We start from the raw sequence: 27,252 nt of genomic DNA on the forward strand, positions 1-27,252 counted from the left end.
GCCACAATGCATGGATTGGACTCTAAAAACCGATTTTCTGCATCTTTTTTCTGTCCCTTGAGAAAGCACATCCTATTGAATATGTGCATAGGACTATACAGAATGAGTTACGAATGTAGGGCATATTGTTAATAAACTGGAAATTAAGAGTCTGTGCTAAAAAAGCCGAATTATTTTTCTTGTACCACAATTGATAAAATTCATAGTTTTTAAATAGTAATTTCCATGTTTTCTGAAGATACCAGGTATATGCACTTCATCCAAACATTCAAACGTTGCTGGTTTTCATACAGCATTTAATTTTGCTATACAATTCATTTAAAAGCTGAGTTAATAATTTTCAATTTCCAACAATGATTTTAAGTGATCTGAATGCATGAACTGGATAAGTGCCCAAAGTATTATTACACAAATTAACTATTTTGAGTGGTCCTTTCTGCACACATGTATAGTACCTACTTGGTGTAATAATAAATATAAATATTATTATAAATTGATTTATATTTAATATTAATAGTACAACTTAATCCTACAATTTTGTATTAAATAATTTCTATCCTATGTCTATTATCTTATCAGAAGAAGCACCCTATGGAAACAAACATCTGGTGCGTTTTCTGAATTCCTATGTCGGAAACGTTAACATTTGTCTTCAGTGTTTATAATTTATTTAATCTAAAAAGCATATTAAAATCATTTATCTAAATTGAATTGAGTACAGTTTGGTATATTCCTTTAAGCAGTTATTCTCCCAGTGTCTGTAAATCCATTGTTGTCACTTACTCTTTTTGAAATTCTAAATTCAAGTATCTAATTATATAATCTTAAATTTATCTGACACTTCCCTCTATATACTGTAACTTTTTTGCTGCTGAATAAGGGATTAGAAAAAGAATAGTCACTATTTGGACCGCATATATAATAGTTTTACTATTTTAAATTAATATTGATAATGGAAGAGTTTTATGGAAACTTTTGAAAATGAGTTCTGTGGTTTGTTTTTAAAATCTTTGTAATAGACATCAGTATTTAAAAAAAGAAACCTATTGGTAATACTTTATTTATAAATAGTACTTTACCTACTTTAAGCATTAAAGATTATACCCATTCCATTTTTCTTGGCTCAGACAAATTCTTCAGTTTGAGCCACTGTGAACTAGGCTCTGGACAAGGACTAAAAGACTTCCTTTCTGAAAAATTAGTCCATTTTACGAGTAATATTTTAATTTGTTGAGAAGCTCAGGTAGCTCAAGCTGACATGAATTTATGTAGTATATGTTCAACGTGTGTAAAACTGAAGAGCCAGAAGGCATTTAAGGGTCACTGGTTTTTACAAAGACTTATTAGTTGCCATTTTGTTTACCTTTATATTTGAATTTCAAATCCAGAGAAAGATTCATATAAGGATTAATAAACTGGTATTTTCTTCCATATCTCATTGTGTGTGTGTGCGTGCGCGCGTGCACACTTCATAATAGGAAATTAAATCTTTCTTCAATTGATAGAAATATAGTGTTCCAAAATTTCATATTTAAAACCCAGGACCTATCTTTCTGGAACTTACAATGATTACCCCTTAGGGCATTCTGCACCAAAATTTTTAAAATTATGCTCCAAAAAATTAAAAATTCTACGTACAGTAGTTTAAAATTCTGAAAATTTTATCTGTCAAATAAATGAAGGCTCCAGCATGACATTGTGGACCACAGGACACTGGCTGCACGGAGGTGGGAGATCACTGTGCAGCTCCCCCCGCCCTGGGACACAGACTCAGCGATGAAGCTGCACCCAGCCCTGACGTAGTGCAAGGACAGGGCCCTGCCCCGGAAACACCACAGAGCCCTGCCTCTCCATGTCAAGTATGGAGGGACTTAGTATGGGGGGGATCCAGGTGCAGCTGGTTGGGGCTTGGTAGAGTGGGGATCCAGGTGCGGGGGGGGTAGTTCTGCGTGAGGGGTGAGGTTCAGTGGAAGGGTCTGGGTATGAGGGGGGTTTGGATGGGGGAACAGCTCCCTGTAGTGATCCCTCCTCCTGCAGCTGAGGCGCGATGGGCGCAGGAAGCGCGGGGGGAGTGGGGAAGGAGGGTTTGCAGAGTTTCCTACAGCCAGAGGAGAAATCTGGGGTGAGTCTGACATGGCCCTGGATACTGAAGGGGAAGATGAAGTCCTGTCCTCCCCAGCCCAGTTGGGACTAGGAGCTGAGCCTGGCGCAGGGTAGGAGCCACCAGCTGGTTCTTCCCCAGTCCCGTCCCATACCCCATGGTGATTTACGTCTTTGCCAGCTGCCCTGGACACCTGAAGCATACTGCTGGGGAGGGTCTTATAACTGTTCTTGTGGCTTCCCTGTCAGAAAGCCATTTTTCGGCAGGGAAGCAAAGAAATCTGCAGGGGACATAAATTCTGCGCATGCGCAGTGGTGCAGAATTCCCCCAGGAGTAAATCTGGTGACTGTCAAACACTCAACCTTCTTTCCAGCATTTGCATATTGTAAGAAGAAAAGGTATCTTTAGTATATCAAATATCTTTATATTTGTAGGCCAAATATTCAGTGCAGGAAGATGTTATTGTGTATAAACCATTGCAGACTCAACATAGGTTTTCAGAGCTTGATGTTGGGAGGGGGGAGAGATAGCTCAGTGGTTTGAGCCTTGGCCTGCTAAACCCAGGGTTGTGAGTTCAATCCTTGAGGGGGCCATTTGGGATCTGGGGCAAAAATTGGGGATTGGTCCTGCTTTGAGCAGAGGGTTGGACTAGATGACCTCCTGAGGTCCCTTCCAACCCTGATATTCTGTGATTCTATGTCTTCATTAAAATTGGGTATTTTTGTATTTACCTCGTAGTTGCGCACCTACCTGGCCACATGCTTCTGTGAATTTCTGGTTTAGCCTGTGCACATTAAGTATTTGTAACTGAGTTACGTGTACACAAATGAGCAGTTGCACATACCTAACTGTAGTAATCAGTTTCTGTCTCTATCACATGAAAGAGATGATAAAGGAAGCAATAAATAATATGGACATGGCATATTTTTTCTCATCAAGACACCTTTGAAAGCTCAATTTGATAATACAGTATGTATTGCTGTTTATCACCTCTTCTTTTTTTTTTTTTTTTTTTTTTTTTTTTGTGTGGGTAGTGTCTTAAATTAGAGCCCTGTAAATCTGAGAGGTGAAATAAAGTTAAGACTTACAAAACAATGTCCTTGAAGGCGCATGCGTGCATGCACGCATACATACACTTTCTTTTAGCAGGCTTGTCTTTTAACTCCTGTAGTACTGCTTTGGAAAATATTCTGTATTCACATCTTATTTATGGAGCTATATAATTGCTGGAAGGAGAACCAATCATCTGAAGCAAATTTTTAAAACCAGGTGTGTGGGGGAGCATGAGACAAAGGTTTAATCATAAATAAATGGGTCAGAAATGGGACCGTTGTGTGTAATGTGGCATGAACTGCCTGGGAAGTCTTAACAGTGGAAAAATTGACACCACTTACCTGTTGTTTTTACAAAACAAAAACCCCACTGACTTGGATAGTATTTTGCTGTCCCTACAGCATGACACACACATGACATTGCCCATAAGGTAAGAGTGTTTTATTTCAGAGATTAAAATAATGTGGTGGGTTTTAGAACCATAAAACGTAATAGTGGGTCAGGTAAATTACAGAGTTTTACTGCTACTTGATGCAGTTCAATTTTTTTCAGTGCCTGCCATTTTTATTTTTAAAAGTTGTGGGGGGTGATTTTTTTTTTCTTTTTTCTTGTGTATGTTTGTTTATATAGGTTAACACCAGAGAGTTCTTGGTGATTACTATATGGCAGCTGGAATGCAACTATCTGAAATCACTTGAGATACTGTCACTTAAAGTTGTACAGAAAAGTTGATGTTCATGACATACTAAAAAGCATAAAGCAAATGCTTTCAATTCATCTTCAGTGAAATTGCTAGAAGTCTGGCAAAGGTGTTCATTTTTACTGTTTAAAAAAATGCAACCTATTTTATCTCATCCCCTACCTCCAATCCAATTAATTACAGAGGTGATAGGAAAACTCTACAATGATCTAATGAGGTCAAGGAGTTGCTTTACTGAATATGTCCATCTTTTTACTACAAACTAACTAATTGCAACAGTTTCAAAGTGCAAACTTTGTTATCCTTTGCACCTATCTTTGACATATTTTATAACCCATTTAGAGCACAAGAATGTTGAAGCAGAACTGGAAGAGGAAATTCAGGCCATTCTTCATGAAGCACTCCATTCACAAACTGGTATGAATTCAGACTTCGCAGTCACTGGAGAATTTATAAATAGCACAACAGACTAGACAAATTTGAGAGGGATTCTTGATGATAGTGTACTTTATTTCCTTTCTACTGTATGTGAGAGGATAGCCAACAAGTTGTTAACGCCCAGGTGGTCTAGGGAACAAAGCCCGATAACTGGCCTGATTTTTCAGAGGTTCTGAGTACCTGTCGCTCCCATTGACCAGTCTACAAGTAATGTTTCAAAATGTTACATCTTGACATAGCAAGAGAGGATACGGATGGTGTCATCTGTCACTGGTTCTCTCTCCAAGCTGTTTCTCCAGTGGATCAATGTACAGGCATTTTAGAAGTTCATTCTGATAATGGTTAAGACCCTACTTAATTGGGGGAATGTCTAAGAACTACTAGAGATAAATTTGAATGTGGATTATTTGTTGGAAATTTAATTCAGCGGGTGCTGGGTGTGGTGTTTACATCCTCTGTACTCATTAATCAGGAGAGAGGCATGAGGAAGGTGCAGAGGAAGGATTAAATGACGAGCATGAGGAAGGTGCAGAGGAAGGATTAAATGACGAGCATGAGGAAGGTGCAGAGGAAGGATTAAATGATGAACGGCAAGAGAAGGATGAAGTATACCAAGAAGCTATTGAAATTCCTACAACCGATGACCTTTATGGAGCTTTAGAAGATGAAATACCTGAAGTATCTGAAATACTAAAACAAATTCAGGAAGGTATCTGAACCAATTAAAATATTTCTAGTTGATTCTTATAGAAATAGTAAGAGTTAATATAATGGAACTTATCTAAGTGTAGCAAGACAGAAATTCTCATTGAAGTTTTTAGGGCCTTTGTTTTGTGACAGGCTGGTTACGGTGTTTGTGTATACAAACCATTAACTGAGAACATAACTGGCAAATATTCACAAACAAATACGACTTTGTTCACCTACGGGAGTGTACATTGCAATTTATGAAGTGCATGTAGTGCATGCCTTTTAAGAGTGTGATTCCATCTAAATTTCAGTTTGGTGTAGATATGTGACATGTTAAACCTCAGCAAAAGCTATTCCCAAATATAAATATTTCATAAATCAAAACAAGATTAACGCATTTTAATTCATAGCATATTAATTAATCCTATTGTTTTATTTGTTTTTAACAAGATTATTTTTGATTGCTTTAGATTTTCTTTCTTCTACCTACACATTTTTATTATATTCTCCAAATGGTCTTACTGTGGAAATTTAGGGGCTGTGCTGAAGCCTATTGGAAATTTGACTCTGTCATTACTTAGTTTTATTTGTGTGTGTGTCTGTGTAAAATCTCACTCACATTCTCTCACTCTCACTCACACACACACACACACACACACACACACACACACACACACACACACACACACAATTGAAAACACTTCTTTCATTTTTGTCTCTCAGAAACTGACAATCATGATCAGGTAGAAGAGCATGGAGTAGGTGAGCCTGAAGCGGTTGAAATTCCTGGTATGACTTTTTTTCTTAACTCCATAATACTGGTGTTTTTTGCTATACTGCTAAAAATAAAAACAGAAAAGCTAAATAGAAATCACTGAACTAATCTAGAGTTGTGATTTTAAAAACACTTTGTACTGCTCCAAAATCTTTATATTGTTGTCTAAGGTATTTGAATCCTTTGAATGGACTAAGAGGTTTGCAATTTAAAATTAATAGTGTAAGGGAAGAATTTTTGTAATCACAAAAAAGTATCTGTCTTCAGTAGTGCAAAAGCTGCAGAAAGACTTGATGCATTCAACGTATGCCCCTGGCTGTCTAGAGTATGTATTTGACAGTAAAATTCCACAAAGAACATGTTTTTTTCACATATGGACAGACTAAAAAGACTAGGAAAAGATCTCTGGTTGGATATTCTAAAAGTAAATGCATTGCTTTTCGAGTAAGGTTTTATGTATTAAGAGTTTTAGTATCTTATTTAGTTTATTTTAAATCGGTAAACAAAGGGGTAATAATAAAGCAAAAGAGAATTTTAAAAATATTATTATCCATAGAAGTAGACTTTCATTATGTTATTTCCATTAATGCTGTCAACAGCAAGCTTTGCTCTCAAGACTCCTGCCTCCATGACTGTTTGGTGAAAACCTGACTTGCCATGCAAGTGACAGTTTTGTATGGAGACTATTATCCCAGAACCCTTTAACCAGGTAGCTGATTCACTAAGCAATATTGACCTTGACCTCAAAAAATATTTGAAAAATATCGCCAAAAATGGTGGTGTCCTGTCATTTAACTGACTGTTCTTAATGGTATAATGAAAACTTTTTTCCCCTCTTTCTGTGGTACATCATAGATTAATGTACAATTTCCCATAATCTTGTCTCCCTATTCTTGAACAAAGATGTATTAGTCACCAGACCAATGCTGACTTGATTTTTTTCTATTGTTTAGTTGTAATGGTTCTCTATGTATGTTGATAGACAAGAGTGGTGGCAGAATTTGTAAGTGAGCTGTAAGTGGGAGGATTTTATTGTGATATGGGCATCCTTATATAATGATGAAAAGTTTTGAATCCACATTTTTTTTTTCCCTCTTGTTCTTACCGTGAAACTGCTCTTGAAATTTAGGCCCTATGCCTACATATGGAACTTTCTGTTGAATGACCGCATTAATAGAACTAACATAATGAAAGTCTACTTCTATGGATAATTTACATTGATAAAAATATGACCATGTAGATCATTGTTGCTACCACTGTCATATAATTGCAACAGATCTTGTACAACGTATGTCATGTAAGGTGTCAATAGAAAAGTTATGGTTTGCTGGTGTGATCATCCTATTTGTATGCATGCATCATTTTTGTATCTGGAGTTATGAATATGGACACTATACCTGTATTTCAAATGTTTGCTCCTGGGTAACACACACAAGGTATTTACATCCAGTCTAGCCAGCACATTGGGAAGGGAATATTTTAGTTGATGGCCCATCAATGAACACAATAGGCCATGGAAGAAACCTATCTTCACTTGATGAACTTTCTTGTGGACATTCTAGCTAGAATATGGGTAATAGCCCCTGCTATGACTCACAGAAGCATGCAAGGGCATGTGACTAGACCATGTGGTACTGAACTCCATTTAGTTTGTGGAAAAATATAGGCACAAAGACTGAGATCTTTCCCTCCACATGGCAGAAGCTATAAAAGGCCTGGAAGCATCTCCATTTTGCCTCTTTCCTGCTCTGATCTCTGGACTATGGAGTTATACTAATGGGAGCATTTTAACCAAGAGACTGAGGACCTTCCAGTGATTTGGAAGCACCCAGAGACTTTACAAGCCAGCCGTTTATTTCATCACTGCTCCAAACCTGGTATAGTAATTCCTTGCTTAACGCTGTAGTTACGTTCCTGAAAAATGCCACTTTAAGCGAAACGATGTTAAGTGAATCCAATTTCCCCATAAGAATTAATGTAAATGGGGGGGCTAGGTTCTAGGGAAATGTTTTTCGCCAGACAAAAGACTATATATAGATATACACACAATATAAGTTTTAAACAATTTAATACTGTACACAGCAATGATGATTGTGAAACTCGGTTGAGGTGGTGAAGTCAGAGGGTGGAAGAGGATGGGATATTTCCCAGGGAATGCCTTTCTGCTAAATGATGAACTACCACTCTGCTGAGCTCTCAAGGTTAACACGTTGTTAATGTAGCCTCACACGCTACAAGGCAGCATGAATGGAGGGAGGGGAGACAGCATGGCAGAGAGAGACAGAGACACACACCATGTGTGTGTGACAGAGAGATGTGCCATTGTCCCATTAAGTATGCTGACCTGACTCTAAGTACATTGCCTTTTTAAGTAGATCAGCAAGTTGAGACAGCAGCTGCTGCCAGCAAGCTCTCTTTGTCCTGAGCTGTGTCATGTCCCTCCCACCCTGCTCTGTGGAGATGAGATACAGGAGAGGGGGGAGGGGGGCACCCTGACACTAGCACTTCTCTGACACCCCCCTTGCACAGCAAGCAGGAGGCTCCAGGGCAGAGGGCAGGAGCAGCACATGGCAGTGGGGGTGGGACAGCTGAACTGCTGGCAATTGATAGCCTACTGGGCGGCTGTCGCACAGGGAACTTCGGGGAGCTGATGGCGAGGCTGCTGGTCCACCCTGGTTCCAAGCCCCCACCAGCTAGCTGCAACGGGCTGCTCTTCCTGCAAGCAGTGGACAAAGCAGGCGGCTGCCAAACAAGGAGCATTGCGCAACTTTAAATGAGCATGTTCTCTAATTGATCTGCAACGTAATAACAAAACAAGGTTAACCGGGACAACTTTAAGTGAGGAGTTACTGTACAAGAACTCTGCAATTATTGTATGTATTTGATTCCTTTAATCAGTTTTAACTCTCACCTTTTTCTTTCTCTTATAAATAAGCCTTTAGATATTGGATACTAAAGGATTAGCAACAGCGTGATTATTGGGGAAGATCTGGGTTATATATTGATCTGGGTATGTGGCTGGTCCTTTGGGATCAGAAGAACCCTTTGAAATTGATTTTAAATAACCACTCATCATTAAATCTAGTGTCTGGGTGTTGAATCCAGGGCTGGAATACCTAAGGAGGCTGCATTTCTGACTTCTTGTTAGCCAATGCGGTGAGACAAAAATTTACTTTTGTTGCTGGTATGGTATAGCTTATGGAAGAAAAAACACCAGTTTTGGGATGTCTGCCCTATTTCTCAGCAGTTTCTCCTGAATTTGGTAGTCTCAGTTGTGATCCGCTGAGGCACGGTGACAGCCTACATATGGAACTTGATATTGAGTGATAGCCATTAATGGAACTAACATAATGAAAGTTTACTTCTATGGATAATTTTTTTTAATTCTCTTTTGCTTTATTGTCCCTTTTTGTTTACTGATTTAAATCAACTAAATAAGGTACTAAAACTCATAATACATAAGACCTTAGTCAAAGAGCAATGCATTCACTTTTAGTATATCCAACCATAGGTTCCTTCCTTCCTCTTCTTAGTCTATCAGTGTGTGAAAAAAAAATATGTTCTGTCTGGAATTTTACTATCAAACATACATGAGTCCAACCACACAGGTTCAGTTGCAGGGCCTTAGTTTGTTCATTCTCAGCCAGTTGCCCCTATGTACATGGAGAAGTTGGGGGTTATTTGCAGTGATTGAGAGCCAGAATATTGTCACCCATTAAAATATCAGAACATTAAATATGAAAAAACAGCAAATGTCTTCCTTTACAGATCCATATGAATATTACATGGATTTAGAAGAGCCAGCATATGAGTCAGAAGTTCCAGGTTTGTAAACTATTAAAAAACCTCTCATTAAAAATTATTTGTATATGTTATATATGGTATTCAGGTTTGTAGCCTCAAGTAGTTTGGCATAATAAACAGTTTTTGGTGTATGTTATAAATGTTAGTCTGTAATGAGGAATGGGCAAATCTGGGTGTGGCTTTGGTTTTGCAAAACAGCAGTTCTGTTTAATTTTGGTAAGTGAAAAAAATTTAGGTCACCACTGGTGAAATCTTTGCCTCATTGAAGTCAATGATAAAACTTCCTGGCTTCACTGAAGTTAATGGATTTCACTCCATGTGTTTTGAATTTTTTTAACCTGTAAGGAGTTTCCTGTGCTCACTTGTGACTCTTAAACTGGAGTAACTATAGATCCTTAGATTTTAAGGCCAGAAGGTACCATTATGATTATCTAGTTTGATCTCATGCCCTCTTAGTCACAGCTTTGCACTGGGAGTTTGTGTTCAACTGGTTATACACCATGACCCCTAAATTCCTTTAGAGTTTCTGTTTTCCAGGATATACTCCCTCATTTTGTAAGTCTGACCCACGATTCATTGTTCCTCGTATTATCTTTTGCATCTGACTATATTAAATGTTCAAGTGAGTCCAGTTTACTACACAGTCCCAATCTCTTTATTTAATGACCTGTCCTTATTTACCACTTCACCAATCTCTGTTTAACCTGCAAACTTTATTTGTAAAGATTCTATGTTTTCTTCCAGGTCACTGATAGATAGCACCAGGACTAGAGCAGATCCATGCCAGACTACACTAATAGTACCCCCAGTTGATGAGTCCTAATTAGTTATTTTTCAAATGTCAGCCAGTTTTTAATCCATTTAGTATGTGCTAAGTTGTTTTTGTTTAGTGCTATTTTTTAATCAGAATGCCATTTGACTTAGACTTCTGCGAGTCATGTGGTACTAAGTATATTGTGTCAACACAGTTATCTTTATCAACCAAACATGTTCTTATCTAAAAAATATATAGTTTGCAAAACAATATCAAGTTCATAAATCTATCTTCCGTTTCATCTTGAAATAATTCTTACCCTGTTTCTGAGACCACAAGGAAAATGAAAAATAATGGCATACGTTTTTTAAGATCATGTATAGTATTTGTAGAAACATTATTTTGATTAAATGCAAAAATCTGTTGCCCTAATTCTTGGAATACTATTTGCTTTATAGTTGTAAATACAACTCCCTAGGCCCCAATCCTGCAAATACACACGTGCTTCATTTGACTTATGGAAATAGTCCCACCAAAGACAACGAGACTACCTAAATGCTTAAAGTTAAACACGCGTATGAATGTTTCCAAGACTGGGGATTCCTATTGTAGATTGTGGATGTGTGGTTTTATAAAACAGTATTCAGTCGTTAAACATAATGTTGCATGATTACAAATACTATTAGTATTAGTATCTGGAATATAATTGGAGTGGAGCTAAATGTTTATTCTTGGGGTATTTTGGTTACTGCTGTGTTCCTTGGCTATTTTATGACCGATTAATCTAAACAAAGCAAATAAATATATCTTTCTTTTTAGATAACACTGAATTAGCACAGGAAGATGCTCTTGAACATCATGGAGGTACTGTAAAAGAAAACTTTTTCCTTTTCATACCATGTGGTTAAAAAACTACATTTCAGTTGTGGGGGGGAGGGGGGAGGGTGCCTTTCTTCCTACAATTTAAGGACTTCATCAACTTTTTGATGATGCCTTACATTTATATTATAGTTTCCATCCTGCAGGATTCCAAAGCACTTTATAAACCTAACTTGTATGTGATGTAAAAGTAATGCAGCTGCCCCTGTAATGGGGCCACATGAGTGGAACGCTATCTTGCTCAGAACATGCATATGGGAAAGACAGAAACTAGAATGGCTCTTAAGTAGCAGGCAACAACTTTATTAACTTAATACTGGGTAGGGGCAATATCTACCCATTGGTAGGGCCCTACCAAATTCACACAGCCTCCAGCATGTAACTTGATCCCAGCTACACAGTAGTGAGTGCCACTAGCTACCCATTCATGAATTACCCTGCAGAAGAACACCAGCAGATTCTCTAGTCCCAGACTTTCGCCCAAAAATGTGCATCTCTTATTGCCCAGCACTCTACTGGACAATGCAAGCTCATAGAAAGTGTCATTTCATCAAAGGAAAATGACATGCACCAGTTTTGTTATCCTATGTGTGAATCACTGGGATTCACAAAGCCTGAATTTGGTGCCTAGGCTTCCTATTATAATGCATGTGGAGAGACTGGCCCCTCAGAATGGGATTCACAAAAGTCAGTACTCTAGTCAGCTTCTCACCTAACGTAGCCAAAGGAAGGTGCCAAGCTGAGATGTGTGTGCTAAGCTCCTCCCTCTAGGTGCCTAAATCTGGGCTACAGGGAGGGACCTCTGTCGTCTTGGGAAACCCTCTCTTGGTGTTAGGTGGTTATGCTGTTTTAGTGAGAAGCTGGGGTGGGGTTTAGGGTGGGGTGACAGTGTCCACACTGGGTTAGAGATGAAAAAGAGAGCATGAGAATGACACTGTAGCATGATGTTTGGAGCACTCACCTGGGAGGTGGAAGGCCCAGGATCCAGTCCGTCTGCTCCAATGATTTTTTTTTTTTAATTATTTCTCCACAGGGGTGGATAAACGGCTTCAACAGGAAAAACTGGGGAAGCCCCCACATCAGAATATCCCATAGTCGAGAGGCTATGGCACTTACTTGAGAGGTGGCAGATCCCAGTTCAAATCTCTTCTCCCCGCACGTGAAGAAGGGACTTGAACCAGGGTCTCCCACATCCCAGGTGAGTAACCACTGAGCTAAAAGTTATGAGGACGAGCTTCCTCCCCTCCCCTTCCCACAGCATTTTGTGTAAGCTTCTCTATGTGGGCCCAATCCAGTAGGTGAGTTTTCAGCATGCATGCCAGATTGGGCACTGCAGGTAAGTTAGTCAGAGGAATGCCTATATTTTCTTGGTTCAGGCATTGCTGTGGAGTTTAGGTGCCTGGACTCATGACATGGGTTGCAATGTGCATGCTCACAGGCAGAAACATAGGCACTTAAGGAAATTTTACTGCAAACACTTAAATGCTAAGTGAGTTTAGGCTCCTGCAGGGTCCCAGGGATAGCTGAGCGCGGATTTGTGAATCCTGTTGGTGCCTGATTCTGGGATTTAGGCACCTGAGGTGGCAGTTAGGCACATAAGTCCTTTTGTGAATCTTGTTCTAAATTGTTAGGGGTATTCTATTTTTAGAATAACATGTTAATTTGTTTGCATTTAAATTGAGATTTTCTTTTAGTACTTACTGATATTGCTTAAATTTGAAATAAATACTCAGTGCCCATCTAACGTACTGGGTACCCTTTCCAAAATTTTAAAATTCACATCATCAGCAACACATTAAACCTCGGTATAATAAATAGCCAATTCTTAAAGTTCTAATTGCCATTGCCCAACAGCAAAATAATAATAAAGCCTTTTAGTCAATTAGCCTCTTTCCTCTCCAAAGACTTCAAAGAAGAAATAGCCCTTGAATTATGTACAAAGGTAGCAAATTTGGCTTGACCAAATAATTGTATAAAACTATCCTGCATATCAACGATAATTGTCGTGAGTATTTATCTCTGTTTGGGTCAATGTGCTGAAATCTAACTTTGATCTCATCTGGTTGAATGGAAAAATACTTTTTGAACTTTCACTTTGTCAAAATTCTCTTGATTAAAATTTTTTAATGAGACATTTATGGGTCTGGTTATATAGTTGTTCCATGTGTGGAATTCCCATTGACTTCAATAAAGGCTCTGTGTGTATGTGGAGCTGCTGCCCAGTCAGGCCCCAAAACTTTACTGGGCAAAGCACTTGAATGCGCTGCATTGACTAGATGAGCTCATTTCCAACTCTAACACCTACACTTAGCAAATGTGCTACGTTTCTATGATGCTTTGCTAAATCAGACCCCAGAACTTTTGATTAATATTAATTCTTCTGTTTTTTTAGAACCAAGTTATGGAGAAGGGACTGAGACCCAGGATACAGGTAGAGATCTAATACGGTTATATTGGACATGTGGGAAGATATTTTGGCTCTTAAACAAATGTCATTAAGGTGGAGTTAAAGCTGAAAATAAATACCAATTAAATCAAATACTATAGTATCTTAGTTTAAATGTAATTGAGCATTAGATAATTGTTAGTTAATGCTCCCCAAACAACCTTAATTTCAGCCTACAATCCAGCTATATTACAGTGTGGAATCTGGGTCATGTTAGAAAGTTACAAATACCTTCTGTGGCCTATTCAGTCAGAATATACTTTGGGTTGTGGAAAAGATGGATTATGCTCTTCAGCTAATGGTGGTTATAATGGGACATTAGTTTTGAATAATATTTTGAGGATTATCACCTCCACATGTGTTTTTTTAGATAGTATCCTCAAAGGATTTTCACTCTTGAGGTCTGACCCAGTGAGAGACAGGTTGGGAACTTCTCTAGCTCAAAGCTTCTTGGGGGGCTCCCTTGGATAGTTGTGATGTGATAGTTTATCATTGCTGCCCTCGACCTACTGGTTGTGTGCTGCCCATTGCCACTACCATAGCCCTAGAACCTTCCGGGCCTTTGCTTATTGACTGCAGTTAGGCAAGGAGCCTACAGGACTTGCAATCAAAATCATCTGGAGCTGTCACTAGTGGCTCTGCTTTGACCCATTGATCCTGCTTTCAGTGCTGGATGTCCTTTGTTGGTGTCTCTACCTTCTTGGCAACACCAATAAGTTAAGTTTGTTTATTTTGTTTTGGATGCAGTGTGTTATATTCAGGAATATGAAGCTTCTTTGAGGCCGTTGCACATGAACAGAGGTGATTGAAAAGACTCTGATTCTTTAGCTTTCGAAGGAGACAAATAAAAATAGCCACAATAAAAGTATATAAAATAGCGAATGTTATAGAGAAGGTAGATCAAGAATACAGACAGAGCAGTTAAAACAAATTTTGGAAGAGTTACTAAGCCTCATGCCTCAAGCTTTAAGCCATGTTAAGTTACGTCAGTGTACAGCAGGGGTGGGCAAACTACAGCCCGTGGGCCGTATCCGGCTGCCAGCTGTTTTAATCCAGCCCTCGAGCTCCCACTGGAGAGCAGGATCTTGGGCTTGCCCTACTCTGGTGCTCCAGCCAGGGAGCAGGGTAGGGGGCCGCTCCACGCGGCTCAAAAGCAGCAGCATGTCCCTCCTCTGGTCGCTATGCATAGGGGCAGCCAGGGGGCTCCGCTTTGCACGCCGCCCCAAGCACCCTCCCCGCAGCTCCCATTGGCTGGGAACCGCAGCCAATGGGAGCTGCAGGGGCAGCGCCTGCAGACAGGGCAGCATGCAGTAGAGCTGCCTGGCCGCCTCCATGTAGGAGCCGGAGTAGGAACATGCTGCTTCCAGGAGCTGCTTGAGGAAAGCACCGCCCGGAGCCTGCACCCCCAAGCCACCTCTTCCTGCTCTCCGAACCCCTCGGTCCCAGCCCAGACTACCCTCCTGCTCTCCGAACCCCTCATCCTCAGCCCAGCCCCAGAGCCTGCACCCTCAGCCGGAGCACCCCTTGCCCTGGCCCAGCCCGGAGCCCTTTCCCACACCCTGAACTCCTCATTTCTAGCCCCACTCCAGAACCCTCACCCCCTCCCACACCCTAACTTTGTGAGCATTCATAGCCTGCCATACAATTTCTATACCCAGATGTGGCCCCTGGGCCAAAAAGTTTGCCCACCCCTGGTGTACAGGCACCGCTGTAATTAAACCACAGTTGCATGTCCACATTATGCTCCTCATGTCGGTGGAGCTCATCCACCGTAGCAGCTCTTGCATCGACACACAGAACAGTGCACCCTGGGTAGCTATTCCACTGTGGAACTGGCCGCAGCATGTTTTGGGAAGGATTTGCAATGCCTCATGTGGGCGGGTTCAGCGTCACATGATGCAGGTTTCCCAATCCCATCGTTCCATGGGCAGGTTGCCAGCTGCTTTTCAACTGCCCTGGTAACCTGCAGCCCAGCCAACTCTGTCAGAAAGCATGGATCCTGCGCTGCTGTTTAGTATTGTGCTGTGCATTCTGAACCCAAGGAGGAGCTCGATGGGGGAGGAGTGCTGTGTGGCTGAAAGAGGCCTTGAAGGAGCATTTTAACACTGAGCCACAGTAATGGGTGCGGCTGTAGTGTGTTGAGCCTGGCATTGTTTGTCGCGCTGTGCTATGAACCTTGTAATGATTGCTGTGTGTGCCCAAAAAGTAACGCATTTTAAATCACTTTGGAAAGTAGCACTTGGTAATGTGACCAAACTGACATTGCTGAACAATAACACAAGAAGTCCACAGAAGTGGTGGTGGGGGGGGGGGGGGTAGAGCAGGGAGAGGAATGTGTGAGAGGAACTGTGTGTGTGTGAGAGAGAGAGAGAGACACACACACACACACACAATGTGTGTTGGGGGAGGGGGGTGAAAGAGTCTGTGTGTCAGCATGGTGTGTCTCTTAAGACAGGGGACTCAGCCATGCAGTCTGCCTGCCACTGCAGCCCTAGTGTTGCAGAGAGCAGGATTCCCCCAACACTATGTTTGGCTGTCATTGTGTTTAATCTCCCATGGGTGGAGTGCTTTGGGTACTGCTGCAACCTTGGAAGATACATGGATCGGGGGACTGTAGGGAGAGTCTTATGATTCTCTCCCCCTGCCTCCCTACAGTGATTTCTCCCCGCAGACCCAGCCTCAGACCCACAGCCTCAGTAGAAGCAGTACCTCCCCTGTAGTACAGACAGAAGCGCATTTGCGATGTGCAGCCAGCCTGCTCACCTGGGCAGATGCTATGTGAACTCTCCAGCTGAGCAAACAGGAAGAGCAATTTCAAAACTTCCTGGGGCTTTAAAAAGGGAGGGGTGCATAGCTGTGTAGCTGGCTGCAGGAGAGCAGAGTTCAAAACAGTGACCAGAGTGGTAACGGTGGGCATTGTGCTATACCTACTTGAGGCCAGTTATGGCAATGTAAGGAATTCAGTGTTTACACTGATGCTGCATCACTCTAACTATGTCGCAGTGCCTCTCATCAGGATGGTTTTATTATGTTTACGTATCAGGCGAGTTAAATCAGCAGGAGGAGCATTGTAGTGTGTAGACCTCTACTGTTTTGTCGACAAAAGCTGCCTTTTGTCAGAAAAACTGTGTTGTGTAGACAAGGCCTAACTATAAAGGGATTCAGAGGCAACGTTATGTTAGAGACAGATGATCCCACAGCTGCCTAATACAAGATACCTTGCACCTTCTGAAGCTTCTGGTGCTGGCCACAGGAGACCGAATATGGGATTAGAATATGGACCACTGGTCTGATCCAGTAGGGCAATTCTTACCTACCTATAAAAGTAATAGGAAAAAACAGTAGACAGAATTAAGGGGGAAAAGAATTGGTTCACGGGTAGAGCAAGACAGCTCCAGAGAAGAGAAAAAGAGTAAGTAGTGGAAAAAAGTAAAGAGCAAAGTTAACAACATTTAGGTTAGTAACCCTAATACGTTTATGCTGGATTTTATTTTACAGAAAAATCTATTAGTCCATGTTTTTTGTATGACTGCACTTATGTAAATAATTGTAAGATAAAATTATATCCCCTTACTGTATGCAGAATTGGAGACTGGAAAAACAGAAGAAATTGCAGGTAAACTACTTTGGGATAGTAACCTTTAAATATAAGTAAATCTCCCCAACATCAAAATAAAGAGAAAAAACCCCAGCTGCCACCCTATTTCTGCGAGAGCCAAAAGGAGATTGATTTTTTTTTTTGTAACTGCTGCACAGGTAACTTAAAATTCACTATCTGAAAAATTTATTATTTTTCAAGTAACATCTAAAGTTGCTATAGGTGAAAGATTAGAGAGAGCAGTTAATTTTTCTGTTTGTATAAAAAAATTGTTTTTGGTGCATTTACAAGAACCTGTATATAGGTAGCTTCACTGTTCTACCTGCCTAATCAATTGTTTCCCCCTATTCGTGTAGAGTGGGAGAAAGAGAACCATTTTAAAAAGTAGGAAAATGTGATTTTTGAATCTATGAAATTTGGCAGGGAGATTCCAGGACATGTAATATCTGAAACTACTTTTAACACATTGAAATTGACAGGATTTCAAGCTAGCATCCCTTTGTAAATTAGATTGTAAATAACACCTTGCTTATGAATTCTGCATTTGTTTAGTAAAGGTAATTTTAAAGAATGTTGTTCTCTGGTATCATTTGAATGTATCCCCATTTCAGGTAAAGAGTCTGTAAATGAAGACTACTACGAAGAAAGCATACAAGGTGAAAATAAATACATTTGTTAGTTGTTTACATTACATTAATTATGCAACAATGTTTGTGTATTTATTTTTAGGGTTTCATACACAGAAGGTTCCTAAATGTTGCGAAAATTGGGGCCCATATCATATTGGCATGGTTACTTTCTCAGTCCTTGTCAGGAATTTTAGCCTCCTTAAAATGAAGCATGATTTAAATTAAGCCCCACTGTGGTAGACTAAGTCTACTGTTCTGGGTAATGCAGGCCTGTTCTAGATGATGATTTGTTTGTGGTTATCTTTCAACAAAATCATGTACTTGTTTCCATTTTTATAGAGTAATTAGAAATCTCTTAATATTGTAGAACATTATTCCTTCCTTAAAAGAACCTTTTTTTAGGCATTTCACATTTTATAAATGTTCTCTTGACGCTTAGCAATGATGTTGGCCCAAAAGAATAAGTTTGAAGCTAAGAAATGTTGTTCCCAACAGAACCAGCTGCTGATGCTGAAAAGGAAGATGAAAGTGAGTATAAGCTGTTCTCATCTCTCTGAAAGAAGGGCTTAAAGTTTATTTTTCTAAAGTTACTCTATCTTAATACAACTTTAAGACACTTGTTAAAACATGTACTTGACTAAGATTTTTCCTGTTGCATACAGTAGTTTTAAACAGCTAATTTCCTTTAGAGTGTAAAATTTAAAAAAATATAAAAGCAGGTTTTCTTTCCCCCTGGTTATAACAAAATATTTATTAATATTTTTACTGCTTACTGCCTCTTGTGAATCTCAGATACTGGATGTGGTATCTGAACTCCACGGTTGTCCAAACCTATTTGTGGTCTCGTTGTTCCTTAACCTTTTTATACTTCAATTTCTTCAGTATCTTTGGACTTGACTAAATTAGGTTCTGCTTCTGCACGTTGTTTAACTCCTGTGTAAGCAATGGAAACTGAAAGTACTCAGAGCCTTGCAGGAACAGACCAGTTCACTCCAACAGGACTTACTTGCATGCCTAAAGTTGCTCATCGGAGTATCTGTTTGCAGAATTGGGGCCTTAAGCTTTGTCTGTCATGAGGGTTTCCCCTGAATTCAGCTATTGATGGGCAGTGACTAGAATAGCTGAACCAATCAAGCCTCCAGGGGTAGAAAAGATCAAATGATGTACAGTAAGTCACAATTTTCACTGGTGCCGCATACCTGGTTCAAGTAAGACTAAGCTCGACTGGTGCAAGTAGTCTCTGTGTGTCAAAGGGTGACCACCACCTGCCCCGGCCTCAGGGTGGCCCTGCAATCCCCCAGCCTTGATTTCCCTCTTCCATGCACTGGCTGTTCCCCCTCTTCTGAAAGGCCCATCACCCTCCCACATTCTCCACCATATTTGATAAGATGGCTCCTGCCTGGGGTACTCTCCAGTTGCAGGTCACAGTATGACAGACCTGCCTGCCTCAATTTCTCCTTTCTCCCAGAGTCCCTAATAACTCCATACATATTGTCCACATGTAAATAGCCCTTTGCAGGGTTAATTTATTACAAAAGTTCCACAACAAAAGACCAATATTCCCCACCACAGTATGTGAAATATTTCAAGTCCCACTAATCCATGAACCTTGGCAACTTTCATCATGCTCCTGCTCTCTGGCACTGGCTGGTAAAGTATAAATTGAGCCTTAGTTTGTCTTAGTAAACATGTCCACTAACTTTAGTGCAGCTAAAATTGAAAAATCAAACACATAAGTCAGGAAATCAAAAAGTGTTGGCTCCTATAGCAGTGTTAACTCTGCCATGTAGTACAGTTTTTATACAACAGAGTTGTTACCAATGGTTTTGGGAAACTTCTAACATTTTGACATTTTCTTATTTGAAATTGACTTAAATTTTTTCATCTGGAACGCACTCTTAAAGAGGATGGATGGTCCATTGATTGAGGTGCTTGCTTGGGAATCAGACACAAACTTAATAGAATTTTCTTTATCTCAGCGCTCTTCCTGTGAGGTTTTCCATGGGAGGGGTAATATGAGCCTTAGAAATTAACCTTCGCTTTGTTTTGTTGAAGGTTTAACAAGTGTAGAACTTACTTTAGGTATTGCTACAAATATTCTGTCTTCTAAGCTGCAGGGGCGCTTCCAGAACCAGTAAATGAAGATACAGAGCCAGGTATATGTTTTCTAAGTATAGTCTTAAACGTCTGATATATGCATTTTTTTGAAGTATTTGACCCTAAAACAGCTAAATTTTTTTTGTTTTTTTTATTTTTGTAAACCTTGAACTCTAGGTGAAATTCTTGAGGACGTGGAAATTAATAAAAAGCAATCAGGTATGAATATTTGTTTTGTAAAAGTATTTATTTTCATATTCAAATTGCCATATCTGTCAGTTAAATGTAAAACAAAGGGATATAATTAATTAATGTTTCCTACACTGGATTACAAGAAATATTTGAGGTTTTAGATCTCCCAATAGAAAATGTTAATTTTGCCCACTGACACACCAACTGTTAAATGTTTTAATTATTTGCAGAAATGTATTTGCATTTGATTTAAAAAATTGAACGTATGGACTTTTAATTCTGAATGCAGTGTTGTTGTCACCATGTTGGTCCCAGAATATTAGACACACAAGTTGGGTGAGGTAATATCTATTATTGGGCCAACTTCTGTTGGTGAGAGACAGAGAAGCTTTAAGTTGGTCCGGTAAAAGGTACCCCAATCTTCTCTCTTTATTTTGACGACTATTTGAAAAGATTTAAGTTTTGAAAACCTTTAAATTTGTGGCTTTGGTGTTGCTAGCTACTTTCTTGTTGGGCCGAACTTAATACAAAAGCAACTTAATGTGTCAGCTCACTGTGAGAAAAATCTTACAAGCCTTACTCTGTCTTTGCTCAGTCAGTGCTTCCAGTGAACTAGATGGGAGTTTTTCCTGAGTAATGCCTATAGGATTTGACCTTATATTAATGTAGTTTTTTTTCTTATGAAAATGTTTTAGTTTAATGAACTTAAAAAACCTTGCTGTAATACAACTAACTGAAAGTGTATATTACTGTTGGTATTTCATATTACAATTATTTCAACTTTTAATACATAGCAGTTTTACTGAAAATGAAATACTTATTGTAGTGAAGAGGCATTAAAAACTATTGCGCATAACAGATTTTAATAAGCAATATCTAATGTCACATCCGTACCCATCTGTTGAGTCTGCAGTTAGTCTGATAAGCAAACTCATGCACACAATACTGTAAGTGTATCATACACCTTAATTTTCTTTGTAACAGAGGAAAAAGGACATACAGAAGACACTGTGGCTGTTGAACCTCAGGAAACAGGTTTGTGTAGTAACTCTTCTCAATACATCTCTAATTTTTTTTAGAAAATATTTCTATTATGAAACTCAAGAACTGTGACTGCTGTGAAATGGAATCCTGTTCTATAATTAGGAAGATATGAACTAAATTCTTTTTTCTGTTTCCAGATTTGTTCTGCAAAGGTTAACAGTGTTACAGTGCATGCTATTTTTGAAGCTTTTAGTGTGGTCATTTTTGTAATAACACCTTTGCTATAATAAATGTTATCAAACAGTGAGGCTGAGTGATGAGGTATATATTTTTGGGTTTAAATACAAAAGGACATAAGAATAGTCATACTTGGTCAGACCACTGATCCATCTAGCCCAGTATCCTGTCTTCGTACAGTGGCCTATGCCAGATGCTTCAGAGGGAATGAACAGGACAGGGCAATTATTGAGTGATCCATTCCCTATTGTCCAGGCCCAGCTTCTAGCAATAAAATACAGTAATACAATTTTAAATTTAAATGTGTGTAAATAAAGTGAAAAGCATACATGCTGAAAAAGTGTGTGGCCAATGTACACACACATTTCAAAAAGTGTGTGTAATGGGCCCAGTGTCCCCATTACAGACCCCTCGCAAAAGCCCTCTTCTCCCCACACGCTCTAAAAATAATCTGTTTTGAAAGGTATTTTGAAAGAGTAGCATGTGTTAATGAAATAGTTACTTGTAAAATGACCCATACAGGATTATTTAACAGTTTTGAAAACAGACACATTATATGTAATTGCTGCAAAATTTGATTTACAGAAGTTCCTGTTGAAGCAGAGAATTACTCAAATGATGATCTAGTGGGTAAGTTAATTTTTAGAGTGTTATCTTTTTTTAATAAGATTAAATCCTTCACAGTAGTGAAATTTAGGAGGAAATTTGTGTGTGAGAGAGAGAAAAGTATAGGTGCTCAAATATTATTACTTGAATTTGCTTTCGCTTTCTGAAGTAATAGTCTTATCTTGGTGTGAGTACACCCGAGGGCCATTTATTATTGAGTTAACAGGAAGTAACTTCAGAATACTATTCCAATTATTTTTAATTCAAATTTTAAATGAATAAGAAAAAAAAATTGCCAAAATAAGAACAGACTGTCCAACAGATGAAGAGGTAAAAATAAAAATGTGTGTATTTGAAGAATGCATTCTTTAGTGTAATTTTAGGTGCTGGTCTGAGAGGAAGACTTTTTATGACAGGAGTGGGCAAACTTTTTGGTCCAAGGGCCACATCTTGGTACAGAAATTGTATGGTGGGCCATGAATGCTCATGAAGTTGGAGGGTGGGTGAGGGCTCTGGCTGGAGGTGCAGGCTCTGGGGTAGGGCCAGAAATGAGGAGTTCAGAGTGTGGAAGAGGGGCTCCAGGCTGGGGCAGGGTAGTGAGGTGCAGGGGGGAGGGGTGAAGGCTCTGGGGTGGGGCTAGGGATGAAGGGTTTGGAGTGTAGGAGGGTGCTCCGGGCTGGGATTGAGGGGTTCAGATGGCAGGAGGGGGATATGGGCTGGGGCAGGGGGGTTGAGGGCTCCAGTTGAGGGTGCAGGCTTGGACTGAGAGATTTGGAGGGCGGGAGGCAGATCAGGGGTGCCGGAGGGCGCTCCAGGGGTTTGGGGTGCCAGAGGGTGCTCCAGGCTTGGACTGGGGTTTGGAGAGCGGGAGGGGGATCAGGGATGGGGTAGCAGATTGGAGCGTGGGTGGGGGTGGCTCGGGGGTGCAGGTTCTGGGCAGCGCTTACCTCAAGCATCTCCTGGAAGCAGTGACATGTTCACCCTCCAGCTCCTACATGGAGGTACAGCCAGGAGGCTCTGCTGTGTGCTGCCCTGTCCGCAGGTGCCACCCTGCAGCTCCCATTGGCCGTAGTTCCTGGCCAGTGGGAGCTGTGGGGGCGGCGTGCGGGGTGGAACCCCCGTCTGCCCCTGTGCACAGGAGCTGGAGGCAGGACATGCTGCTGCTTCCAGGAGCCGTGCAGAGCGGCCCCTGACCCTGCTCCCCGTCTGGAACACCAGAGTGGGGCAAGCCCCAGACCGCACTCCCCAGCGGGAGCTCGAGGGCCAGATGCGGCAGGCCAGATGCGGCCCATGGGCTGTAGTTTGCCCACCCCTGTTTTATGACATGCTACTTTGAGTATTTTTGTCTTAGTCATCAGTTTACCAGACCGCCGCAGTACTTCCAGTTTCTCCATTCATTATCTAAATGAATGATGCATAATGTTTGTCAGACTCCAAATGTTCAGAACTTAGTACCTTTTGAGATTTAATTCTACAGATAGGTACATGGTTTTGTTTTTTTTGTCACTATCCAATAAATTGAGCCCCAGGCACACGCTTTCCTTGGGTCCTGCTTTCAGAGTTTAACATCAAACATTGCCAGTTTTTCTTTTAAAACAAAGCAGACAAGCTGTAAGAAGTACAGTACAGAATTTCACATGAGCCGATCGATAGACCTTGCAGTCTAGAGGGAGATCAAATGTGCCCATCCGACTGGGCTGCTCTGGGGGTCCCCAGCATAATTTTAGTCAGCCCTTTGGTTAGAGGGCTGTCTAATGTATGGCACCGTCCCTGGGCTTCCCAGAATCTCTGAAGTACTGTGTTGTGGCTCCATCCCTAGCCATGCCCTGGAATACCCCCTTCACTAGAGCTTGCCAGGCATCCTTGAAAGGCAACCTTATGGATGTCCTCCACTGTACCTGTGCTATAGGAATCTGTCTCTGGCATGGTTCAGGACTTTTAAGGTCTATTTAGACCACTCCAGCTCTTTCATCTGGCATAAAGGGGCTGCAGCAGAGGTGAACATCTGATTCACTGTCTTTATTTATTTTTTTGTCATGTTTCCTGTCTCTTCTGGGTGCAAGTCTGTTTCTTTAGTCTTTGATCAATCTAATAGAGTTTTAGACACATGCTCTTCAATTTGTATCATTTAGAATTTGTCAACTTTTTGTTTGTCTTCAAGTGCAAAATATTGTCTGGGTTTATTTCCTGGTACAAGACAGAGATACACTCATCCTTGTTCAGTTTTCAAAAAGTGCTATGGAGAGATTTTGGATGAGTTAGTCTATTGTTTAGTCTTGTTCCCATTCCTCTTTCAGTTAATTCTTCATCCTCAAACTTTTGTGTATCTTACATACTACCTGGTATCTCAGATATTTCATGTGCAGGCTATATTTCTGGTTAAAGTTTTCACTATACCACTTTTGATTGAATCATCTGTATTTTTAAATGCAGTGAAATCCTATTCAGTTATCATCCAGTAAACAAGTGGTTCAGTGGTAAAATTGTCGCCTACTATACAAAATACCTGCATTTGTTTGACTTTTGGTCAATGCAGGAGTGGCTGTGGTAGTGAAAGATCCAAGAACCCCACGCTGTGGCTTTCTACAAATCTCAGTTGTGAAGTGGTTAGTGTGCTAAATTACATAATGAACCTTGACTGAGGGAATCTAAAATGTTTGTAGTAGTACATAATTCCATATTAGCTATGAGGTTTATCCAACAAATGTATTGTTAATCCTGGCATGGTACGTTCCACTGCTTATGACACGATATGAGCATGGATATGAGATTTATCTAAAAATGCAGTTTAGTTAATTGTTTAACAATAGCTGTTTTAGAAAAAGTTTATAAACTAAATAAGGTATGGCTGATAGATATCTTTGACTGTAGTAAATTCATTAAAGTAGTATCCAAATTTGGTATGTTTTTGTTTTGAGACTACAACCTTAGTCCAAGGAAAGATACTTGTTGTCAAGGCTTATTTGTTCCATGGAAATGTTACTGCTTCCGACTTCAGTACAAATGCAATACTGTATGGTAGTACACATAATGAAGAAGCTAACATTTTATGGCTCTGGTGCAACTAGTCTATAATTTTCAAATTAGAGAATTATCCTGCTTGCATAATGTTCTTCAGACTGGTACAAAATGTAGTAACATCACCCTATTTTGTGATTTGCATACTGTTTTGATGCTTAATTCAAATTCCAATCATCAATTCAAAATGTTTTGGTTTTGGTAGATGCCATTGCTGTAATTTAGGATTTCTTCTGATGTGTTTTCTGCCTCATAATCATGTGTCAGTGAATGTTTCCAATAGTTGCTCAGAGTAATTTGGCATATGTTAAATACGAGCGGCTGATTCTCCTATCTTTTCACATTTGTAACTATGTAATCCCTACTACTGTTAATGGAAGCGTGAATGGATCATGTGGCAGAACTGGGCCCTAATTGTTTACTGTGTGTTCCCTACGTTCTGGTGTAAAGAGAGCCTTCAAGGCTGTTACAGATTTTCATAAACCATGTAGAGACTGGCTCAGAGGTAGTCTATGACATGAGTTTATACCAGCATGGTTGTGTGTGTGTGTGTGTGGGGGAGGGGTCTGGTGAATCCCTGTCTGGAGAAATTGTGCTTTGCTACTGTAACCCACACACCTACTGGGTGTGGTGTTCTGAGAGAGAGGGAGAGAGCACTCTACAGCCTTAGCTAACAGCCAGTTGGCTTTTGGCTCATGCACTAAGTTCCAGAGGTCCCAAATTCAATCTCACCCGCCGCCGACCAGGGTCTATCAGTGTTACAAGTGGGGGCTTGTCTGGGATTTCAACTGGGAAGTGTCTGAAGCTCGGGGTGTGCTTCCTCAGCTAGGGGATGTACGTAACCCCCACACCTACTGGGTGTGATGCTCTGTCCTATCTAGTGGCACTGAGACCACAGAGAGAGATTAATGAGTCTGCTCTACAGCCTTAGCTAACAGCCAGTTGGCTTTTAGTTCATGCGGTAGAGGCTCATGCACTAGTTCCAGGGGTCCCGGTTCGATCCTGACTGCTGATGACTGGGGTCTGTCGGTGTTACACTACCAATACAGAAAATGCCAGTAGCTAACACAGTTTGACTGTGTGTTTGGTCACAGTAAGTACCCCTTTTTTTAAGGTAACTTTCTCTCAGTCTGTCCTTTAAAATATGAAGATATGTAACTTTCTTTTGCCAGTATTAACAAATAATTTAGTTTAGCATAGCAAACGTGTTTTAGTACCTAAGGGAGACAGAACTTCATTTCTATATTGTTGGCCTCTTTTATATTTGTATTCATTACAGTAACTGAAGTATGAAGGGTAGTTTAGATGAGAGAGTAAAAGACATTTACCAGCCTCTAATCAGGCGTAAATTGATTTGCATGTGGAGTTTTAGAAATCTCATATGGTACAAGTAAAAAGGTCCCATTGTTTAATTACTGCAGATTTCTCATAGTTCCCTTGCTGGTGATTTTAGGGTTATCCTTCCATTGTATGTTGTTTTTTACATTTAATACAGCCCTTCTCAAACTGTGAGATTGGCCTTCTGGTGGATGTTGCTCCTCTTCTGGTAAACTCTGGGAAATGTAGGGGGAAGAGAATATATTTTTCTCTTTCTCCTTAGGACTTGGAATAAACTAGAGCTTGTTAAATTAACAAATTCAGTGCTGATTACTACATATACTATCTGACTATTGAAAATAAAATGACCCACTCAACAAAAAGAAACCGGGTACCCTGTCTATACATACAGTGTGTAAGAAAAGCATTAAGTTTTTTACCTTGCTCAGATGAGAAACTCTGGTAAGTGTGGAAAATCTTGATCTAATTGCACAATTCTTTTTAAGAAAATACATATTGTAAATATTGTGAGTCCTGCACTTAGGATGGAAGAATCCAATGCACCGCTACAGACTAGAGACCGAATGGTTCGGCAACAGTTCTGCAGAAAAGGACCTAGGGGTTACAGTGGATGAGAAGCTGGATATGAGTCAACAGTGTGCCCTTGTTGCCAAGAAGGCCAGTGGCATTTTGGGATGTATAAGTAGGGGCATTGCCAGCAGATCGAGGGACGTGATCGTTCCCCTCTGTTCGACACTGGTGAGGCCTCATCTGGAGTACTGTGTCCAGTTTTGAGCCCCACACTACAAGAAGGATGTGGAAAAATTGGAGAGAGTCCAGCGGAGGGCAACAAAAATTATTAGGGGACTGGAACACATGAGTTATGAGGAGAGGCTGAGGGAACTGGGGATGTTTAGTCTACAGAAGAGAAGAA

The 27,252-nt window shown here is 40.3% G+C and overlaps 1 protein-coding gene across 10 annotated transcripts in view; it reads left to right on the top strand.

The window, feature by feature from the left end:
• Positions 1 to 27,252, top strand: part of ASPH (aspartate beta-hydroxylase) — a 190,038-nt gene that overhangs the window by 75,976 nt on the left and 86,810 nt on the right. For 7 of the 10 annotated variants that reach the window (XM_074944321.1, XM_074944317.1, XM_074944323.1 and 4 more), the window contains 13 exons: positions 4,197 to 4,271; positions 4,765 to 5,001; positions 5,706 to 5,771; positions 9,526 to 9,582; positions 11,135 to 11,179; positions 13,587 to 13,625; positions 17,224 to 17,256; positions 17,850 to 17,894; positions 18,363 to 18,395; positions 19,979 to 20,023; positions 20,142 to 20,183; positions 21,141 to 21,191; positions 21,963 to 22,007. In XM_074944321.1, the coding sequence (XP_074800422.1) occupies positions 4,197 to 4,271; positions 4,765 to 5,001; positions 5,706 to 5,771; positions 9,526 to 9,582; positions 11,135 to 11,179; positions 13,587 to 13,625; positions 17,224 to 17,256; positions 17,850 to 17,894; positions 18,363 to 18,395; positions 19,979 to 20,023; positions 20,142 to 20,183; positions 21,141 to 21,191; positions 21,963 to 22,007 (813 nt within the window). The remainder of the gene's footprint in view (positions 1 to 4,196; positions 4,272 to 4,764; positions 5,002 to 5,705; positions 5,772 to 9,525; positions 9,583 to 11,134; positions 11,180 to 13,586; positions 13,626 to 17,223; positions 17,257 to 17,849; positions 17,895 to 18,362; positions 18,396 to 19,978; positions 20,024 to 20,141; positions 20,184 to 21,140; positions 21,192 to 21,962; positions 22,008 to 27,252) is intronic. The other 3 variants (XM_074944318.1, XM_074944320.1, XM_074944327.1) reach the window with 3 other exon arrangements.

This window comes from Natator depressus, chromosome 2, assembly GCF_965152275.1.
Source record: "Natator depressus isolate rNatDep1 chromosome 2, rNatDep2.hap1, whole genome shotgun sequence".
NCBI lineage: Eukaryota > Metazoa > Chordata > Testudines > Cheloniidae > Natator > Natator depressus.